Source organism: Drosophila erecta, unplaced genomic scaffold (assembly GCF_003286155.1).
Source record: "Drosophila erecta strain 14021-0224.00,06,07 unplaced genomic scaffold, DereRS2 tig00000055-arrow-pilon, whole genome shotgun sequence".
Taxonomy (NCBI): Eukaryota; Metazoa; Arthropoda; class Insecta; order Diptera; family Drosophilidae; genus Drosophila; species Drosophila erecta.
This window is the reverse complement of record NW_020825200.1, coordinates 7,646,647-7,667,702: the sequence shown is the minus strand read 5'-3', so window position 1 is coordinate 7,667,702 and position 21,056 is coordinate 7,646,647. Positions and strand designations below refer to the sequence as shown.

Sequence of the window (21,056 nt, the reverse complement as noted above, 5' to 3'; positions counted from 1 at the left end):
AAGTGAATTAATTAAAGAGTACTGAATATAACAGGTACATATATTAGGAAATAAAGTGATTAGTTAACAAAATTAATTTTCAAAACGTAAGTCAATGAAAACTCTAAAAAAATACTCAGATAACATATATAAATAATATGGATTTTCTTTTCCGGATTCAAATTCGTGTTAATAAATAATAAAAAACGAAACTAAAAATTAGCCATGAAAACTAGCACTGCAAGGAAAATTCTTCGGTAATTGTTATACATGAAATGGTTATTTTTTGGATACATATAAATATTTGTAATTTAGTAATGTGGATTGAGATCAAAATCATAGCAACAAATTTAAATAAACCGCGCCTCTGGAAATCAATTTGTGCGCGTTATTTAAAGTTTGAGTCTATTTGAGTGAAATCCGTTATCGTTTAAAAAAATTAAAACTTTAAGTGAAAATGGTTTAAGCATCTCTTGGAATAAAAATATCTTGAGTTGAGTGTTCTTTTTCAATTTGCTTACGAGTATCTATCGCATGATTAAAACGAAAATATAACAAAAAAATAAAAATAAAATATATAGCGAATTAAACATAGCCGTTCAAAATGGGCGCCCAACTCAAAGTCACATTATTTAAAATTCGTTAAAGATTCAAAACACCTTGGGCTTGCAACTGAAATTAGGTAATGTAATTTAATTGCCGAAAAGAAATTTAACATTAAACACGTTGCACACCTTTAATGGTTGCAAATGTTGCGCGCCGTTTGGAATCACTTATAACGATTGAGTAAAACCCGAAATCCGGATATGAACAACATGGAAAAAATATACAGTGCATTAAAAGTCATGTTTGTAAAAGCGAGTAATATACAAGGTAAACGAAAACGAAAACAGCTCCCCATCAAAGTGTGCAATTCGGGATTCAAATAGCGCGCCAAATAAAAATCCCGCGACGTGATCGGCCGAGGTGGCAGCGCCGCCACCGCCAAACTCTCTTTGCGCCGTGTGGCCAGATGATTGCGTTCTTCAGTGTGCGGCTATTTGCTCTTTCTGCGCCGAGTTGAAATATCCGATCGCCGCCGCTTTTCGCTCTTTTCATTGTGCCAGTTTCTTCATTGTGCGGCTATTTGCTCTTTCTGCGACCAGTAGATTTGCCACTTTGTCGATCATTGTGCCAGTTTTTGTCGTTTGAAATTGTGGCCAACGGAGATCCCATCGAATTGGCCTTGACTGGCGTGGGGTTGAGCTGGCCGTGAAAAAGATCCCAGAACCACGAGAATACGACCCCTAAAAAGGTGACAAAAAGGAGGTGAAACTGCCTTGCTGGCTGCCGTGCACTGGTGTGTGTGCGTGCGCGTGTGTGTGTTGTGTGTGCGGCGATTGTGTGTGCAATTTTTTCATCATCACTCCAGCCCGCGTGTGTTTTTCAGTGTGCAATCCATCCGAGAATTTGCCCAAATCCTGCCCACCAGCAGGTGAGTGATACCGCCCATTTGGCCAGTTCGATATGGAGCAGGTGCAGGCTTATAAAGTTCGTGAACTTGCCTTTTAAGAGATCTCCTTTAGACATCTTTTTCCCCCATCTACATTCTACCAGTCGAAAAGTAATGGAAAAAAAACGTGAGCAGCGACGTCGACGTTTTTTTCCTCTCTCTCTCTCTCTCTCTGTTCCCCTTGCGCGCTCTTCTGCACCTTCTCCTTTGTGCTCGCAGCTGTCATCGCTGTCAGCAGCGCGCGCGGCGACGTCGGGTTCCCGCGCGCGGGAAATCGCCAAGTTCAATCGATTCTATTTTGCCCGAATTAAACGGGATTTTTGATTTTAGTGAAAAATCAGATTCTGCGAGCTTTAATCTTTCAATTGGTTACTGGCACGCATAGGTTTTCATTTAGCTTGGCGGATTTATTAGCTCTCGAAGTTGGTGCCAAAAATGCTCGGATGTTAATCGATGACAACAACTAAGTGGCAGCGGTTTGTTTGGTTTCAGAGCAGCGTTGCCACCTGGTTGGGCCTCAGTCATTTTGTCAGATGTTTTTATCTTGCAGATCATTAAATAACTAGAAAAGCATATTAAATTAGGCAATTTAACGGTTCTAACGAATTAATTAGTAAATAAAATCGAACGGAATAATGGATACTCCTTAAGATACATTTCTTTTGATCTTAAACTCATTTTAAAGCAGTTTAAAAATTAAAAAAAAAAAAAAAAATTGTCAACATTTGAATTTATAGTTTTTGAAGGCCGTATATGAATTAAATTTAAAATTTGACACGAAAAAAAATTGTAAATATTTCCTGTTAACCACGATATATTCGTCTAAATCCCCCCTTCTGGCATCCTCGTCAGCTGTTTTTCGACCACCCAGCTGCTTGGCCGTCGAACCTCCAGACGAGATTCAGACGACTGACTGCCTGTTGGGGACTCCAATTGCATACTCCATTCAATAAAATGCGAAGCTTGCCACCAGCGGCTTCATCTCCCCGTCTCGCTCCCTCAAGCCCTGTTCTTTGCGCGGGAGATGCTCGCCCCAGCTCCGTCGCTCCCCTAGAGTACAACAAAGTTGCCCCCTGTGTTTGTTGCATTTTTTGGCGCTTCGGCTTGTTTTGGCGCGTTCCTCTTGCACACTCGTCGCAGTCGCAGTCGACGTCGCTGCTTGTGATACCCACTTCCACCAATTACTTTTCTGTTCAAAAGCGATCACTTCGCTGCTGCCGCTTCGCTGCTCGTGAAGTTTTTTCGTGGCCGGCGTGTGACGACGACGACGACGACGAAATCTCTTGAAAATCGTGGTTCAATTCCCTTTAAGAAAAACAAGTGAAAACACCGGGAAAATAAAGCATTTTTCCGCTTATTGGAAGGTAAAACCAATTGCACAATGATCTGATTGGACGAGCGGCAATACGAAATTCCGAGTGGTATAAAAAATGTATGACGCGTGTGTGGTGTGTGACAAGTGTGTGTGGAGAGAGTGGGACAGAACGCTGCGTTTGCCGTCGTGTCTTTGCATTTTTTGCTACAAATACAACATCTTTTCGCCAGAAAATTGACACGCTGTAGGATTTAACCGTTGCTCTCTGATTGGCAAGACAACCGAGTACCAATGGTTTCCAATACAAACTTATACAGTGTACCAAAAACTCCGATTAGAGTGCCCCCATTAGCAAAAGTGTCCTATTAGAATTTAACTGTTAACTGTTATCCAATGGGAGAAAATTGGAAAAGCCCGTGAAAGAAACGAAAGCTTCCCATCACCTACAATAGTGCAATGAGTTTCTTATGCGTAATGGGAGTTCAGTGAACTATTACGGAGTTTCTTATTGTAGGAGGATTGAAGTGCAGCTTATTGGTTTACCCAGCTGTTTGGGCCAACTTTCTAATCTTTCTCCCGCCCGAATTGCACTTTTTCCCGCCATTCGCATAGAATTTGGGCGGTAAAATAAAAATGCGCCAGCCCAAACGCCTAATTCGCGCCACTTTGTGCTCTTTTCATTTATGTACGCTTCCTCCAATGACACACACAAGCACACACTTGGAAGAAATGTGCTCGCTAAGAGAGAGGGGAGGCGCTCTTTCTCTTTCTCGCGCGCTCTTCCGTTTTATTCCAATCAGAACAGCGAGTCAAGTTATTTCTCCCCTTCCCAACACCAACAACAAACAAAAACGTTTTAGTACTGCGCTGCCGCCGTCGACTGCGGCAGAGGCAGTGGCAGCGGCAGAGGCAGCGACGGCGAGAAAAGTTCAACGCAACACTTCGAACATTTTGAAAACTTGACGAGAGCGAAGCAGAGGTCAAAGCAAAATGGGGAAAAAGAGTAAAGCACAATATAATGAAGTACTATGTCAAAACTGGCGCAAAAGTCTTAGGTACACGAACAAAAATTGGCAGTAATAATCCATGTTAGCACATGCAAATACATACATATCACATATAATTTCACTGCTGTTTTTGTCAAGCATATTCACAGAATTTCAATTATTGTAAAATCATGATGTGTATTGTATGTATAAGAGTAGTAACTATGTACGCGTTTCTAACCGACGAGTGAGCGAGACAGACAGCTTAGTGGAGAATGGAGTTCATTGATATTTCTCTGCGATTTGCTTTCGCCTCCCCTTCTTCTCTGCCTTGCTTCCCGCCATCTTCGTTCTCTCCTCCTCTCCCTCTATTGTTTCCATTTACCTGCCGCAATTCATGTTGTTGTTTTCTTCGCAATTTTTGGATTCTTTATTTTTTGCATTCTTTTGGCGTTGTTTTTTGTGTATTAGCTTTCTGCGCCGTTAAACTTTGGGAGTGGGCGTGGCGGGGGTGTGTGCGGAGGTGGGTGGTGTATTGTTGATGGGGTGGATTTTTGTATACCTAATTTTTCGATTATGTCATGATCGCGCCGAATATCCGTCGTTAAAATTTAGATTTGAACAGTTTAAATTATAGGCACATAATTATACTTTTCTTGAGAATTGATTTCGAAAATACTGTTTGCATTAAGTTTTTGATGATTCTGTATATTTGTATATTTATTGTATATTTTATTGCATATTCTCAAAATTTAGTCGACCAGGTGATGGGATATCCTTTTGTTTGACCATCCACATACTCCTTATATCACCTATTCAAATCCCAGTAAGCACCTTTCCATTCTTCTCGTGATCAAGTGCTTCCCACCTTCGAAAGCGGCAGGTCATCAAAGGATTTTCTAGATGATATGGGAAACCAGACTGATCTCGAATATTTTTCCATCATAATGGTTATTGGAATCACACATATCAACTGGTCATATTAAACCGAATTCCTGGTAAAATACCATCAATATTTCTCAATTACAAGTGCGGAATGTTTTACAAATATTACATGCTCTAAAAAAGGATGGGTTGTGAATACTAACTCCTTAAAGAAATGGTTCATTTTTGTTGTAGTCCATACACATTTTTGTCGCTGCGGCAGAAGAATCCGATTCGAAATCGGAATGAGGTGAAGCCGTATGTATGAGGGGCAGAAACAACAATGATAAACAGTTTCCAGTTATTCCCAGACAAACAAAGGATAGTTCGACTGGCGATTTGTGAAGCGGTCAGCGGGGAACGGGGAGCGGGGAACACAGGACGCAGGCCACTTGAGCTGGGCATCCTTTTAGACGCTGCTAAATATAAACTAAATAGTCAATTGAGCGCGTCCCGATGTCCTAACGGCTACTTCAAGGCCGTCAGTTCCTGGAACTGGAACGCCGCCGCCGTCGCCGCCGCCGCTCCATTCAAGAACTTTGATTTGTTCTCCTCCATCGGCTGGGCCGGCTTTACTTTCACACGCCGTTTTGCCCAGGCGGCGCTCTTCAGATACGCGGCACACAGATACTCAGATACACGGACGCAAAGATACGCTGATGCGCGCAGTCGAGGATCGACTTTCCTGTTTTCGTTTGCGCTACCCTGTAGTTGGGTGTATGCGACTGCCAGTTTTCGCTGAAACCCTCGCTGAATCATTAAACACATTTAAGAGTATGAACATAGCATCAAAGATCTGTTACCAAAATTCAATCATCTGGGCAAGGTATGCCAGAGAGACATGGGTTTTTGGTACCCAGCAATACACGAAGATGGATTAGAACCTTTATTATGGTATTATATTATAATAGATGAAAGATGATGAAAGAGATGTGGCTTAGATAATATCTTCCGAACGAACTACGCCACCATTGTGCCCAGTAATATGGAGCTCGGGGTTACACAACTCTTGCAGACTTTCGGTCCTCCGAGTTCCAGCTAATTGCAAGAGTTGTGGCCAAACCACAACAATGGAGAGGAGGGCGGCATTGGCGTGGACAACGCCACAGATACCCAGATGCATGTGCATTTATCTCGAGTATCTCAGGAATGTATCTCGCCGCATGTGCAGAGCCCAAAATGCAGCCCAAAAGGACGCACAAAAATTGCAGGCCCAGACAGTCGAAGACGCCGGATAACTCGAGACCTGTTTTCCCTCTACATATGTATATAGCATGGCATGGTATATACTCGAGATACATACATTTTTGTACATATTTTTTGCGCTCTCCTTTGCGCATTTTGCGCATTCTTCTTTGCATTGCCTCAAGTTGCATTTCATATTGTATCTCAAGACTTGGTCCCATTTCCTTGTGGGAAATCAGCCGCACAAAGCAAATATTCCAAGATGAGAGGCCTTTGGATTTGCCGAAAAATACGGTCGACTTTATATTCGAGACTTGGTTTTCCAGTTAAATGACCTTGAAGGACCCCGTCCAGGTAAACAGATTCACTCATGCATCGTGCACCTTTAATTAGGCGCTGTGTGAAAAGGAAACCCCTGCGTTTATCCGCTCGATCCGCGGCATTATTCATATTTGTATACCTGTCGCCGCGGATTTCCCCCGAACTCGCAGCCTTCTTCACTTAATCTTCGTTAGAGGAAGTTGCAGCCTGCGTGTGGGCAGTTCTTGCAATTAGTTAGGGATCTATCTTAGTCCTTGGTATTTGGACAAGGAGAATTGGTCTAATACAGTCATTTGTTTGCCAAGAGCCCCTGTCAACTGCTTCGTAAAACTGAAGGATATTTTTGTTTGCATATATCCTTATTAATGAATATTAATTTTAAACCATTTGTAATAGTTAACCCGTGATTTACAAAATAGATAATAGTCCGAATGATTTTAGATTAATAACTAAAATGAGCAAATTGTTGATTGAAACTGAAAGAAACTGTTTTAGGTTCTTAAAGATACACAATCGTTTTGTGATTACAATGTTGATCTTCACCCATTTAGATGATCTAAAAACTAGAGGTTTTAGATTTGAAACATATTTCAAAATAACCAGAGAGACAACTTTTTATAGATATTTCTTTCTCGGAAATTGTATAAAGAATAGTCAGGGGGTTGAAAACTAAGAAAGCAAAAATGCTTTAAAGGAGTTCGGGGAAGAAGAGGGAACCCAATTAATTAGGAGGCATATCCGCAATTAGTGTGAAAATGATGGTTGCAAACAGCAAAATATTGTGCATGAGAAAAGGCCGGAAAACGCATAGGAAAAGCGAGGCAAAAAGTGAGGAAAATAGACAATACGTTGCGTAAGAACGAGAAAGTAGGGGAAGAAAGTCGTTGGCTAAAAAGCATTCGCATATGGGGTAGGAAAAAGGTGTCGAACTGAATGGTAGGCCGAAGGGAGGTCCATAAATCGTGGCGAATATAACGCCAGGCCCATATGTCACACGGAAAAAGGAAAATAAATGAAGCAAAGAAGAAGAAAGGAAGAGGCACGAGGAAGGGGAAGAAGGGGATGGGGAAAAAGGAAATGCGACAGGATACAATTAGCGAGGGGGGAAGTCAATTGAAGTTACAAAAGCAACAGCAGAGACATGGCCAGAATCCTTTCAGTTGGGGTAGGACCTTCAACAGCTGCCGCTCCCCTTCCCCTTCCCCTCGCTCACCTGCCCCGCATCGCATCGAACTCATCCTGCAGTTCTAACAGAAGGTCAGCGATCAACTCTAGCCACAACAGGTGCATCGGGGCAATAAGGAGTCGCATTGGCTCCTCGATATAATTAAGCGTTGTAAACCACTAGAAAATGCGGACGTTGCGCATGCGCCGAATGCGATGCACCTGACGTCGGTACACTCAGAAAAATGCACTTATCTAATAAGTAATGCATTGAAAAACAGAAAACTTAATGCATAACTTACGTAGTTACACATATTTGTTAATAGGATACTGATTTAATAGCACACCCATTTATTTGAATATGCCCACAGTTTTGCGTAGTGTACAGGAAATTCAAGGGGAGCAGCTGAGGCTGAAACTGCAGCAGAAGGCATCACTCGAGACTCGTGGAAATTCTATTATTATAAAAAAGATGACCATTCCGTGACTACCTGTTAAGATGACCCAACTCTAGGGGACTCCCACCCATCTTTCTATTTAAGTAATTTGAATATCTTAGACTTTGCACCCCAAGATGCATGTTTACATTTTTCGTTCGCTCTGCTAAAAGCAAAAAGTTGGTGTATTTATGTTTTTCGAGAAAAACGCACGTAAACAAATTTGTTTGGGGTTTTCAAAGCGAGGAAATTCCTCGGCCACATGCTGTGTGTGAGTTTCTCTTAAGGATCTTAAGGATCATATGTTGTTTTTTCCTCGAGGATCTAAAGATAATGTTGGAATAACTGTTGATAGGTTTTGTGAAGTCGTAAAAACTCAAAAACGCGTCCCATGTGAAGACCATATCTTAGACTGCCTTATCTCAATATTTATTTTTTTATTTTATTTTATATTTATAATTGTTGACCTTTGCTTTACAATTGCTTAGGTATTTTACTAATTTTATAATTTGTTTATTTTATTTTCAGTTCATTTTAAATTATTCCGTCTTTTCAAAACATTTCTGCTTTTGACGAGCAGCCTTAAAAAGATTCAGGATCAAGTACCTTGACGGCTTCTCAAGGCCGTACAATTATGGGTTTAAATGCCAAGAGGTATGTTTATTATGATTATTTTATAAAACAAGTATTCCTATTTTCAAAAAATTGCTTGTACAACAAAAATATTAAATAATTAACGATTTTTGTTATGCTTTAAGAGGTAAAGGATATTTATGTTTAAAGTGAATTACTTTTTTTGTAAAGGTCTTAGTTTTTAGCAAAGCTGCGTTTTTTTCTTGACTTCATTATTTTTGATCTTAGACATTTCCTTTTCCCATCAAACACTTTTCGTGACTTCCATTTCCTCCACAGCCCTGACCAAACTAATTAGCACCCCACATGAAAGCGACTCCCCAACGGTCTGTAATGCCATTTGTTTCTAACTTCCTGTGGCGACATCCGATCGACTTCCTTTTTACCACTAACTATCCTGGTAGGCAGCACGTCTCCCTTTAATTCTCTTAACCAAAAGTGATGTTTATCTAATAGCTATTTCGTAATTATAAAGCGACAGAGCCCAACTGGTTATGCCCGAATACTCCGCGGGAAGTAGGACCCGCAGTAGCTACAACCACTCGGGATCCTACTGTTCCAAACCTTCCGACTCAAGTGCGATAATCTAAAATGCATTTTCACTGTCAATTTCCAAAAAAAAAAAAGAAAAGCCATCTGCTTGTAGGTGTTAAAGTCGAAGCAGCGTTGATAACCAAGTGCCGCATTCCTCAACACTCTGCATACCTTTGCAGGACCTTCGTCGAGGTCCTGCGTGTGATTAGTATATAATTGCGCGCGAAAATGTCATTAGAAAAGTGTTTAGTTGTGGGACGGTTCAGGTCAGCTTGGTCATTCAGGGGGTTGGGTTTTAAGGGGGTTTGTTTGGTCCCGCTTGATAATGCTGTCACTGCAGACACACACTTTTTGTGGCTTTTTAAGGCATGTCGTGGACAAAAATTAATTGAGTTTAATATGTTTTTCACCCTGCACCATATATTCTTTTTGCCTGTAGGTGCCTGCGCATGACCATAATTGCATAATTGCCCAGTCATTTGGTTTTGTCAGTTGCGTCCCCTTTTTTGCCATTCAACATCATCATCATCATCCTCACCCACTGCCACCCCCTGCGACCCACTGATCACTGCGATCACTTAAGTGATAGTCCATTTTATGGACATATTTCGTGGTCAGCGTGTGTGCGACATAATTATTGGTATGTGTTGCGAAACCATTTCCCTGCCATCTATAACGGAATTTATCAAAAATGTCACGGAAGTTACATTTCAGGCAATTACGATTTCGTTGCATACTTTTGCGGGCATGGAACGCATATATTCACGTAACCTGAAGAGTTGAGAGCAACCACTGTGGCTCCACGTAAATTCCCAAACATAACTGTTTCGTGGATACAAAGTGAACGCATAAATAACTTATTTGTAATCGGAAAGTCGCCGTTTTACAATTTATCATGTGAGAAAGATCGATCCTGCGATAGTCCACCTATTATCCACTGGACCAGATTCCAGGAACTGCTTCTTAGAATTTGTTCATGTCATCTCCTACCCTTTGCTACCTACAGGGATTCGGATTTGAAACGGCATAAAGGGGGAAACGAAACCGAAACAAGGTATCTGGCTTTGCCGCAAAGGAAAGGAAACTTTCACCTCGAAATGACAAATTTCAGTTTGAACCTTAAGCCGCGGCGATGGCTGGAAACCCCTGACCCCGAAACCCTGAGTACAAAGAAAGAAAGCGGGGAAAAACTTGAAGGCCGCGTGCACGTACGCTCCATTAGTCCTTTCTCGCCATAACTCATTTTTAAGCGATTTCATTTCCTCGTAATTTACTACGTGATTACTTTTTCTTGTTCATTAAACCATTAAACCCGATCGATAGTGCGGGGCAAGGATCAAAACAGGAGGCTGCAGTGCCGAGCCTCTGGCCAAGAAAGAAATGGCTAAAGCATTTGAATTTATGTGCAGCAGCCCTTTTTTTCCGTGTTATCCCTTTACAGGAGTTCCTTAAGAAGGGTTTTTGGTCCCAAGGGTTAAATTCCTTCTGTTTTCTTTCTACTGAGCTCCTCGCTCAAATTGCAAAAATTCGCGCATCGAATTGCTCAAAGTGCAGTTGCTTGCCTCGCAACACTTGAGAGTTGCGGCGCAAGGATATAACAGCTGTCCTTTCAAGTACGGAGAATTGTATTCTTCCCTTTTGCCAGCCTCTTGCATTATGGTAATGTGCATGCAAATTTGCCAAAATTGCTCAATCTCGAGGAGGAAAGGCTTTCCTCGGGCCCTCACAACGAACCCATTTCCATTTCCATTTCCAGTTCCCCCGATCAGTCATCTCGATTTCAATTTCCCGGATGTTAAATATTAATGTATCCGCCGGGCGCCTTAATCTCGAGTCTTGCATCGCGATTCGAATGCCGTGTCAAAATTCAATGAATTTATGTTCGTTTCGTTTGTATCTATTCTAGAACGCCCCTATGTGATTTGCTGCCCTGCCTCCGTGGCATATTGAATTTCTCTGTTTTGCGAAAAAGAGGAGAAATTCGAAATCACTGAGCACCAGCAAATCGTACAGTGGTTTTGGACTATTTTTCTACAAAAATATGGGGTATACATTCATTCGCAAATAAATTATAAGAAATTATTAGCTTAGTTATGTGTGCAACTATGAGCAACTTAGCGCTTTAATGGAAAATAAAATAAATATATTCCTAACTTAAGAGCCCACTGTACCGCTGCTAATTCCACTCACTTTCTTTTTTTGCAGTGCTTGTTCTACCAGCAGCACTGAGCCAAATGGCAGCGTAGTCAGCATAGCCCCCAGCAACGGAGAAGTCAGCAGCAGCATTGTCGTCGTCGTCAGCAGCAGCAGTAGCAACAGCAGCAGCAGCCCAATCCCAATCCCAAGTCTAAATCCAAATCCAAATCCAGTCGCAGCACCATCCCCTTCAGCGTCCCAGCCACCAGGATCCTCAGCAGCCTCCAGAGCCGTCGAGATGTGCTCCTGTGATAGCCAGAACCTTGCAGCATCCACAGCGGCGACTTCCAATGGCAACAAACGTAAACGGCGTTTAAGCAGCGACTCAAACGATGATGCCAAGGTACGTAATCCATACGAATCGTACTTTCAACTCAAAGCCAGCCACAGCAGATAAGTTTTATGAATGGAGTGCTTTATCATGCATGTGACCTCGTTGATTTTTGCAATCTTATCAGGGCAACGCGAAGCAATCTGGGAGGAAGCCGATGATCAACTGTTGCGCTGCAAAAGTGCCTATGCATTTGAAATTAATTAAATGTTGCTATTACCGAACTATTGAACTCTGGGCGTTCTCTGTTCTCTGATTTCACGCAGATCAGTGATTTCTAGCGTTTCTAGCGTAAATAGAAACTATTTTAAACCAATGATTTGCAGATGCTAGACAATTATACTCTATAGACTCAACGATTTAGTTAATCCCGCGTATATTTCTGAATAATATAAAGTATGAGCATAGCCATATTTATCTATTCGATTTGAGTTTCCCAATTGTTTTCATTTCATCACCGATCGCTAAACAACTGCCTCTTTTTGTATGTTTGGCAAGCGATCTTCTATTTGCACTTCCATTTGAATGGACAGCCCTTTGGTGGCTTCCACTCGCTGGCTGCCGATCTTCATTTGATCTTTCGCTGCTTGAGTTCTAGCCAAATAAGCCGTTGAGCACGTAGACAGCTACTTGGCACTCTTGCGCTGGCACAATGCAAAGATGAGCCCAAAAATAAACGCTACTTACTGAAGAAAGGGCTCATTTAGCAGCATCCTTGGAAGCCTTGAAGTCAGATCTCCGCTCTCAAGTAGCTGCAATCACAGCGGAGAACAATGGCTTCCTCATGGGCAGCTGTGTTGGTGCAAAGGATTTTTTCCAGTGCCATATGAAATATGGCGGGGATAGAGTATTCTCCTCTACGTGCAATGAAATGGTTTGCTGAAATGGTTTGCCCGCTGGTTAGTTTGGTACCCTATGGAAGGGTATCTTCATTTATACCAGAGTATAAATACAAACTACAACTTTTTAGTTTTGCTCGTGTCGTATTAATAGTTTTATTAATAACCCAAACATCTAGAAGGGCTCCTCCTTTTTTGTTCCATTTAAATTATTGATAAGTTCCTTATAAATCGGTTGTAGTTGGCTTAAATTGCGAATATTTCATAATTTAAACTGGGTAGACAAGGGTATTTAAACTGTCTGTTGCACAGAAAAAGGTATTCTCCTGGGTTATTTTTTGCTTTTTTAATTTTTTTGTTTTTGCAACGTTTCTGCGCCTGCTTTCCTGCCCAACAAATGTCATTCGCGTAGGAAAAAAGTGGATGGCAAGGAAACGTTTGGCCCCCTTCAGGCGAATTGAGTAAGGGAATTCCGAAGGGGTCTTGCCAGTCTGCCGAGCATATGCACGCCAGGACAAAGGAGTCGGAGCAGGAGCAGGAGCAGGAGAGGCACTACGAGGACAGAAGGCGTCGTTGCGCATGCGCGCACACCTTGAGTCCAAGTCCGAGTTCTCCAGGGGTGGGTTTGCCAAAGTCAAGGCGGCGGCAAATGTCCGTTAGGGCCGTGGTAAGAATTTGAAATTGCGATAGTTATAGGTTAGCTTGAGGCAGAAGAACTAGATCAAGACAGTATCGGGATCGGGATCGGGATGGGTAAGGGGTAAGGGATCGCAGTGACTACCGGAATGGGACAGAGCTGAAACCGCAACACACGAACGAGCCGACGGAGGGGTTGAGCAACGCCTTATCCTTTTCAAGGATCAGTGGGCCGAGTTTTTCCCTTTTCTTTTGGCTCTAATTAAATATTCATCGAGACGACATTTGCTTGCTTCTGCGGAAGATTCGGCGCATATATAATGCTTTCCAACTGGGTTGCATTTTGCTACCCCGTTTCGGGACGTGTTATCCTTATGCAAATGCGTTGCCCGATCCTGCGACGTCTGCTCATTAGATTTCCGTTAAACTTTTATGCAAATCATCCGGCTCCTTCTGAAAACTCTTATGTCATCTGCTTTCGAGGAACGCACAACGCTGCTCCTGCATCGGAATGTGGTCTTGAAATATTATACAATATTTGTTTTGCTGCTGGCACAGGATCAAAATTATGGTATTATTTTACCAATTTGTTAGTGTAATGTCAACCCCTTTTTCTTACTCTTTACATGGCAGGCATGAAATCGCCGAAAGTTCTTTGTGTTTTTTTGGGAAACTTCTTTGTTTCTTTTGTCCCGAAAGGGGAGTTGGGTTTGCGTTCGTCTGGGTTTCCCTTCGATGCAATCAAGTGCGGTTCTTGATTTCTGTCAAGTCAGTATCGGAACTTTGTGGGAATCTGAATTCAAGTTTCAGTTTCCCAGATTGCATCCCGTTTTGGGATCATGCATCGCCTGCTTTGTAATTCAGTTTTTTTATTTTAGAGAGGATTTTATTTAGCTGGAGGTAAACAAGAGATCTGTTTTCAGATTAATTACTTTTAAGATTCTGCTGATAAGCAACTAGTTTTTGGGCATATAAAGTTGAAGGGAAAAAGAAGCAAAGGTTTAAAAGTATATCATATCATAAAAGATTTAATGATTAATCAAGAGACTGTTGCGCTAAACTTATTTCAATGACTATAAACATCACCAAAGAAGTTCACATATCCCCTAAAGGAAAATGTCTTTGCCGAGCATTAATCAAATTCATTTTTCGCATACAAATTCATTCGCGGTTTGTCCTTTGTCCACTTACCCTCCTCCCGTTTCACCAATGGGTTATGCTTTAATTCGTTTTGTCATGGATCTAACCAATTGCATGATTAATTACATGTCCAAGCGATTTCTCTGCCCCCCTGGCCGCCGAAATTTTCCATTTTCCCGATGATAAATTCGGCAATGTCACCGCGAAAGTGGCGTGTTGGATTAACCCTTTCTGGACTGACCAGGGGTCAGTTGAATTGCTTGGAAATATGAGTGTTTGTTATGGTCCTTCGGGGATTTGTCCGCTGGCATGTTGTTTGCATATCATTTATTAAAAGCAGAGCAGCGTCGATGTTCCACAAGTGGACAGGACTTCATCATCAGGGCAATTGTAATTTGTCAGCTTTTTGAGTCCTTTCAAGGAAATCATAATCCTTCGAAACTGCAAACTGAAAAAATATAAACAACTACCGCACATGGCAGAGGAAAATTAAATGTTATCAAAAGACTTGGGGGAGAATTGGGAACGAAAAAAACTGTAAGAAAAGAAAAATAAAAGGAAACAACAATGCATATTACACGAATGCAGCGGTGGAAAAGTTACACCTGGACCCACGCCAAGGTCTGAAAACTAAAGGTGTTTCGGTTTCGAGCAGACGGCCGTCCAAAGATTACGACACATAAGCGCAGGACCTTATAGGATAGGCAAAATGGAGAGGGAGAGCGAGACACAATGGGGCACCAGGACATCGAGTATTGAGGTCGACGACGCAGCAGAGGTTGTCGCCTAACAATCGAATCGCTTCTTGACTTCTTTTTGTATGTACCCCATAGCTTGAGGAACTGCATCATCTGTCCCTGGCGACCCATGGTCTCCCTCCCAGCGAGATCTCGAGAGATGTTTTGGGTGCCTTCCCTGTGGGCTGCGATTTTGAAGGAGCTGATCGAGATGTGAAGGATTGAGAACGCAGCAGCAGCTGCCTCCTTGGACTTGCGACTTAAATCCTTGAGACAGCGGCAGCGGCGGCGGTGGCTTAAGGGCAACAACCCAGTTTAACCCTTGTTAAACTTGGGATGCAACCCTCCGGGTCCATCCATATTGGTCCAGATTCCAGCCCACTTTACAGTTCACTAATTTCTCACACTCACTCGGCCGATCTTTCTCTTCGCATCCGTCATGTCGTTAAGTGAACTGGGCATTTTCTTGCATAATCTTTCTGATTCTGTAACGCTTGACCAAATCCAAACGGCAGATGCAATGTCCACGCACCAAAATGGAAAAACTATGTGAAATAATGAGGCTAGAGCAACGGAATGTCCATTGTGCAGGGAGATGGCTTCTTAGGCCATTGCACGCTTTGATTTTAATTACATTGCATCTGGGTGCCTTGACATGTGTCCATATCCATGTCCATTTTCATTTTCATTCTACGATTGCCATTCCCGGTTACCTACATCATCTTCTCCTCGGAGGGTTGTTGCAGTTTGTTGGCCAGAAGAATAAGAAATTAAATTTGTCATGCGTCTTGGACCTTCCTGCCTTGCCTCAAAAAAATGTATTTTTCCTCGACTCCAGAAGGGGAGTTCTTCTAGGTATGTTTGTCGAGAAAAGGCAAACCTACTCAGACAATTAAGAATGTCACATAAATATCGCAATATTTTCCCCCAATTTTTGCCCAAGAAATTATGTGAAAATCTTGAATGGCCAGCAGGGTGGGTTGATATTGTTAAGCTTTTACGACGTGTGAGATTGACTGTTAAGAAAGTTGACGAAATGCAGTTCGTATTTGATAAATTATATGGTGTGCACACCTTTTTCAATCAAAGGAAGGATCAATTGCAATCGTAAACCAAAAGAAATTGTAGAAAAACGGATTCGAATGGATTTGTAGCGTTGATTTTATATCTTTTATAGGCTTATTGCTTGGTTTTATGCGCAGATATGCCAATTTAATATGTTTGTAATGTATTTATCAAGTGTAACTTTATAGTTACCCGCTCAACATTTATTTTCATAGTTTTTATTCAAAATTCAGGCATTCAAATCGAACTAAAGCTACAGCTGAGAAACAATAGTTTTGTTGAACTGTCTTCTAAAACTTTCTCAATAGTTTTTTAGGTAAAACTGCATTTACTCGCAACTGCATTTTTTATGATATCAGCAATCCAACCGAATGACATCTGTGTCCCATGCTGACTACATTTCATTGTTCTTTATGGACTTTCTGATTTTGGCTTCTGTTTTCCATCATCTGTCTGCAAGAACAATGGTCAAGGATCTCGATTGTTTTCGATTTTCGTTTCCATTTTCGTTTTTTTTTTTTGTGTCATTTTCGTGCTGTAATCTTGTGAGTCGGTCTCCATTAGGCTCGCTCTACTTTTGGCTTTGGCACCGCCTCATCCCTCTGATCAATGCCAAAAGATAATTTATTATTTGAGTAGCCTCCAAGATGCAGGATGTGTTTAAGGCAGCTCGAGCCAAAAGCTATGATGCTAGCAAACAGTAATTTATATACTCCCTATGTATTGACTATTATGTGTCGCCGTTTTGAGGGTCATGTACATAGGTAGTGATTTTCCGAACGTCTTGCGTGTGTCTACCTGGACGGAAATGTTGACAAAAATAATTGTAAAAAGGATCAGGAGCCACGGCCGTCAGGGGGATTTGTTGTTGGGCTGATAAACACCCAGAGGCGAAAAATGCAATGCTGCTGCAAAGGCAAAAACAACATACGTCCGTCGTCTCAAGAAGTACGGATATCTTTGGGAAACCAACCCCCGACGAAAAGGGACGGCAAGTTGCTGCGGCGATCCTGTTTTACCGCTGTTCTTGCAGCAGCGGTAGACTGAGAAAAGCAACCCCTATTTTTTTTGAGACCGTTGCATTCGTTGGGCAGGATAACGATGATCGGGGAACTCGGGGCATTCGGGGATCGGCGATCTGGAACGGAGAACGTCGAGCTCAGTTGCACAGCGCACGTCAACGCGATTGGTACTCGATCAAGCCAAGAGCGGTGTTAGCCAGAAGAGCAAATAAAATAAATATACAAATTACAAAATAGCCATACAAAGTGAAAACAAAATCCAAATTATTCGTTGCCAAGTAGCAAATGTTGAGACTGATAAATATATTTGTACAAACCACACGCAGCGAGTGCAAAGAACTAATTTAAGAACCGGATTTGCCAAGATCACACAGCAACAACAGCAACTACAAGAAACCAAAAACGAAGCCAAAAATGTTTTAATGCTATAACCAAAAATCTGTTTGCACAATTATTTAATCAAACCAAAGAAACAGCGCAACAAATTATTTCCAAAGACTGCTACTAAATTTATAACATCAAAGTAAGAAGTGCAATAACAACCATCGCGTTATATGTTGATCATACCAAAAATATCCAAAAGAAACAAAGAGCAAAACGCACCCCGTTCCCACGAGCAAAATCCAACCAAGTGTTATTGTCTTACCTCCATGCCATCGCATAGTCCTTGATCTTTTGTGCGAAGTCCTGGCTTTCATTTTGTGCGGGTGCATTGGGTCCATCTATCAAGGATTACCAATTTTGACAGGCGTGCCCACATAAATTTCTCCAAACCTCCTACGCTAATTAAATTCGGAGCACGTTTCTAATCCCGCCACCCGTGTGATCCTGTTGTTGACTTGAGTATCCTCTCCACTCATTTGTTCATGTTATTATGAAGTTGGAACAGAAGCGCAAATTTATTGAAATGGTAATGGTTGTTTGCTTACACCTTTGTGAAATATGAACTCGTATTAAAAAGAGATCCTTAGCCCTCTTCATTTACTTGTACAATTCACGTACTTAAACATCTTTCCTCTCTCTTTTCAGGACCCTGAACTCGGTTTTGAGCCTCCATCAGCCAAGCGCCAGCAGCGAGTGCCCGCTCTGTACGGCAGCGACCAGGGCAATCTTTCATCGGTGGCCTCCTCGGTCTACACCTCGCCCGTTGTCTCGGTGGATGGCCAGAGCACCCAGGAGCTGCTCAGCATACGTAGCTCACCGGCCGAGGAGCTCCTGGAGGCGCCACACAGTCCGCTGCCGGACAGCCCGGACAGTCCGCCGAGTCCGGATCGTGGAAGCAAGCAGACGCCAGTGGTGGTGCGCTACGCTGTGGAGAAGGTGGTGACCACCACAACGGTGGTCACGCAGAAGACGGAGGATGATGACCTTTTGGACGATAGCTGCGAGGACTACTCGTACGACGAGGATGAGGAGGATGATGTCGAGGAGGAGGACGACGACGAGGAGATCTACTCCTCGACAATTTCTCCAGCCTCCTCCGGCTGCAGTCAGCAGCAGGCGGTGAATGGCGAGCGTACTCCCGGTCTGCCAAATCACCAGGAGCAGATCCACAATCCGGTCAGTGACTTGATGATCAATATGCGGGCACCAATGTCGCCGGCGGTGGAGAACGGTCTGCGCCTGTGCCCACTTCCTGCGCTCACATGGGCCAACGCCGCGGATGTTTGGCGCTTGATGTGTCATCGGGATGAGCAGGACTCGCGTCTGCGCAGCATATCGATGCTGGAACAGCATCCCGGACTGCAACCACGCATGCGCGCCATCCTCTTGGACTGGTTGATCGAGGTCTGTGAGGTTTACAAGCTGCATCGGGAGACCTTCTACTTGGCCGTCGATTACCTGGATCGCTATTTGCATGTGGCGCACAAGGTGCAGAAGACACACTTGCAGTTGATCGGCATCACCTGCCTGTTTGTGGCCGCCAAGGTAGAGGAGATTTATCCGCCAAAGATCGGGGAGTTTGCTTATGTGACGGATGGTGCCTGCACAGAGCGGGACATCCTTAACCACGAGAAGATCCTGCTGCAGGCCCTCGACTGGGACATCAGCCCTATTACCATTAACGGCTGGCTGGGCGTCTATATGCAACTGAATGTGAGCAACCGCACACCGGCCTCGTTCTCCCAGATTGGCAGGCAAAAGTCCGCGGAGGCGGACAATGCCTTTATCTACCCGCAATTCTCTGGCTTTGAGTTTGCGCAGACCTCACGGCTGCTAGATCTGTGCACCCTGGACGTGGGCATGGCCAACTACTCCTACTCGGTGCTGGCAGCTGCCGCCATCAGTCATACATTTAGTCGGTAAGTTAGCTAAAGTTATTTTCCATACGAATTGTCATCTTACCGAATATTTTCTTGATTTTAGGGAGACGGCTCTGCGCTGTTCTGGCCTGGATTGGCAGGTGATTCAGCCTTGCGCTCGCTGGATGGAGCCCTTCTTCCGAGTGATCTCCCAGAAGGCGCCCTACCTGCAGCTGAACGAGCAGAATGAGCAGGTCAGCAACAAATTTGGTCTGGGCTTCATCTGCCCCAATATTGTCACTGACGACTCGCACATCATCCAAACGCACTTCACTACCATGGATATGTATGTAAGTATCTAAGCATATACAAAAAAGTATGCAAGCGTCAAAAAGGGTTATATGTCTGATACGCTGTGGGCATATAGCGTGTATTACTCCGTCAGATACTTATTGAAACTCCTACCTTTCAGGACGAAGTGCTAATGGCCCAGGATGCGGCGCACGCCATGCGCGCTAGGATTCAAGCTTCTCCGGCCACCGCGCTGCGCGCTCCCGAGAGCCTACTGACGCCTCCCGCCTCTAGTCACAAACCGGACGAGTACCTGGGCGATGAGGGCGATGAGACGGCGGCCAGGAGCGGCATCTCTTCCACAACCACTTGCTGCAACACTGCCAGCAACAAGGGCGTCATGAGCAGCAGCAACAGTTCGGTGACCAGCTGCAGCAGTAGAAGCAATCGCTGAGAGATTGGCCTCACTGCTCTTGGCCATCATGCTCTCACACTCACCACACCCGCCCGAACAGTCTTTACGTTAAGTGTTTCTTATATTTAAATTATTTTTGTTAAGTGAAAAGTTATTAGTTGCCTAATTCCTATGCTAAAAACATATTTAATTTGAAATTATCCACGCGCTCTTGATTCTCAACTCGCGCTACAATCATTTTCCTCGCTCAGTTTAATATTTAACTTTGTGTATTTATAGAAAATCAGAAATATAATTTTTAATGTACACTATCTATAAAGCGCTCAAGCATATATATACACACTTAGAGTATAGCAGACCAGGCAAAACTAATTAACCATTAGACTATTATCTGCTGAAAAGAAGCACAACACCGCAACACAGCATTCAGTGGTGATGTTCTCACAAACTAAGTTGGGCGCCTCAAAAATGAAAAACAAAAAAAACTTTGTTCGCAATCAGACATGTCCAGCTGTCAGTCAGTTATCCATTTCAATCACCAAGTAGCAACTAACAACACTAAAACTGACAACAGAAGAGGGGCAGCAAAGGCCCAGAGCACAGAACTTGACTAACCAACTAAATTAGGCATATAAGTCGAGGGAATCTAACTAACCCTACTAATGCATTTCATTCGACCATTAATTAATTAATACTACTAACAATGAATCAACAAACAAGACAAGTCCACAGCTGACATGGAGTGACAAAGAAAATGGCAAACTGAAGAAGTAAAGAATTATATATTCATGAATTGAACCCCCAGAACAGACAATGTATTCATATATACATCATTGTACAATTTTTTTAATTAGACTAATTTGCCATAATTTGCTAAGCAAATAAATCCTGTACATAAAACAAAACGCACAAAAAACAAGAATTAACCCTAACTGAAAACGCATATAATATATTATTATATAAGTGTACAATTCTTTATATGGCTTAAAATATTTTATGTACATTCAAAAGGCAACCATGCAGAGTAGAAAAATATTATTATTCGTTAGTTTAGGCATAAATAACATGTAAGTGTTCATACGATTAAGGCTGGATTGAAAACAAAAACAAACAAAAAACAACTAAAAGAAAAGCAAACAAAAAAATCTAATTATGTTTTATTTTTAGTTTT

The 21,056-nt window shown here is 42.6% G+C and overlaps 1 protein-coding gene across 3 annotated transcripts; it reads left to right on the top strand.

Annotated features, from left to right (window-relative positions):
* The first annotated feature begins 952 nt into the window (after window positions 1-952).
* On the top strand, window positions 953-21,027 carry LOC6542978 (G1/S-specific cyclin-E). 3 transcript variants are annotated; one of them, XM_001968952.3, is made up of 6 exons: window positions 953-1,453; window positions 8,332-8,457; window positions 11,176-11,509; window positions 17,966-19,239; window positions 19,304-19,529; window positions 19,652-21,027. In XM_001968952.3, the coding sequence occupies exons 2-6, from the start codon at window positions 8,438-8,440 to the stop codon at window positions 19,922-19,924; spliced, it is 2,127 nt and encodes a 708-aa protein (XP_001968988.1). In that variant the 5' UTR covers window positions 953-1,453; window positions 8,332-8,437; the 3' UTR covers window positions 19,925-21,027. The 3 variants fall into 3 exon arrangements, with proteins under 3 accessions (XP_001968988.1, XP_026834329.1, XP_026834330.1); XM_026978528.1 differs by lacking the exon at window positions 953-1,453 and adding an exon at window positions 2,577-2,835; XM_026978529.1 differs by lacking the exons at window positions 953-1,453; window positions 8,332-8,457; window positions 11,176-11,509 and adding an exon at window positions 16,985-17,846.
* The last annotated feature ends 29 nt before the right edge of the window (window positions 21,028-21,056 follow it).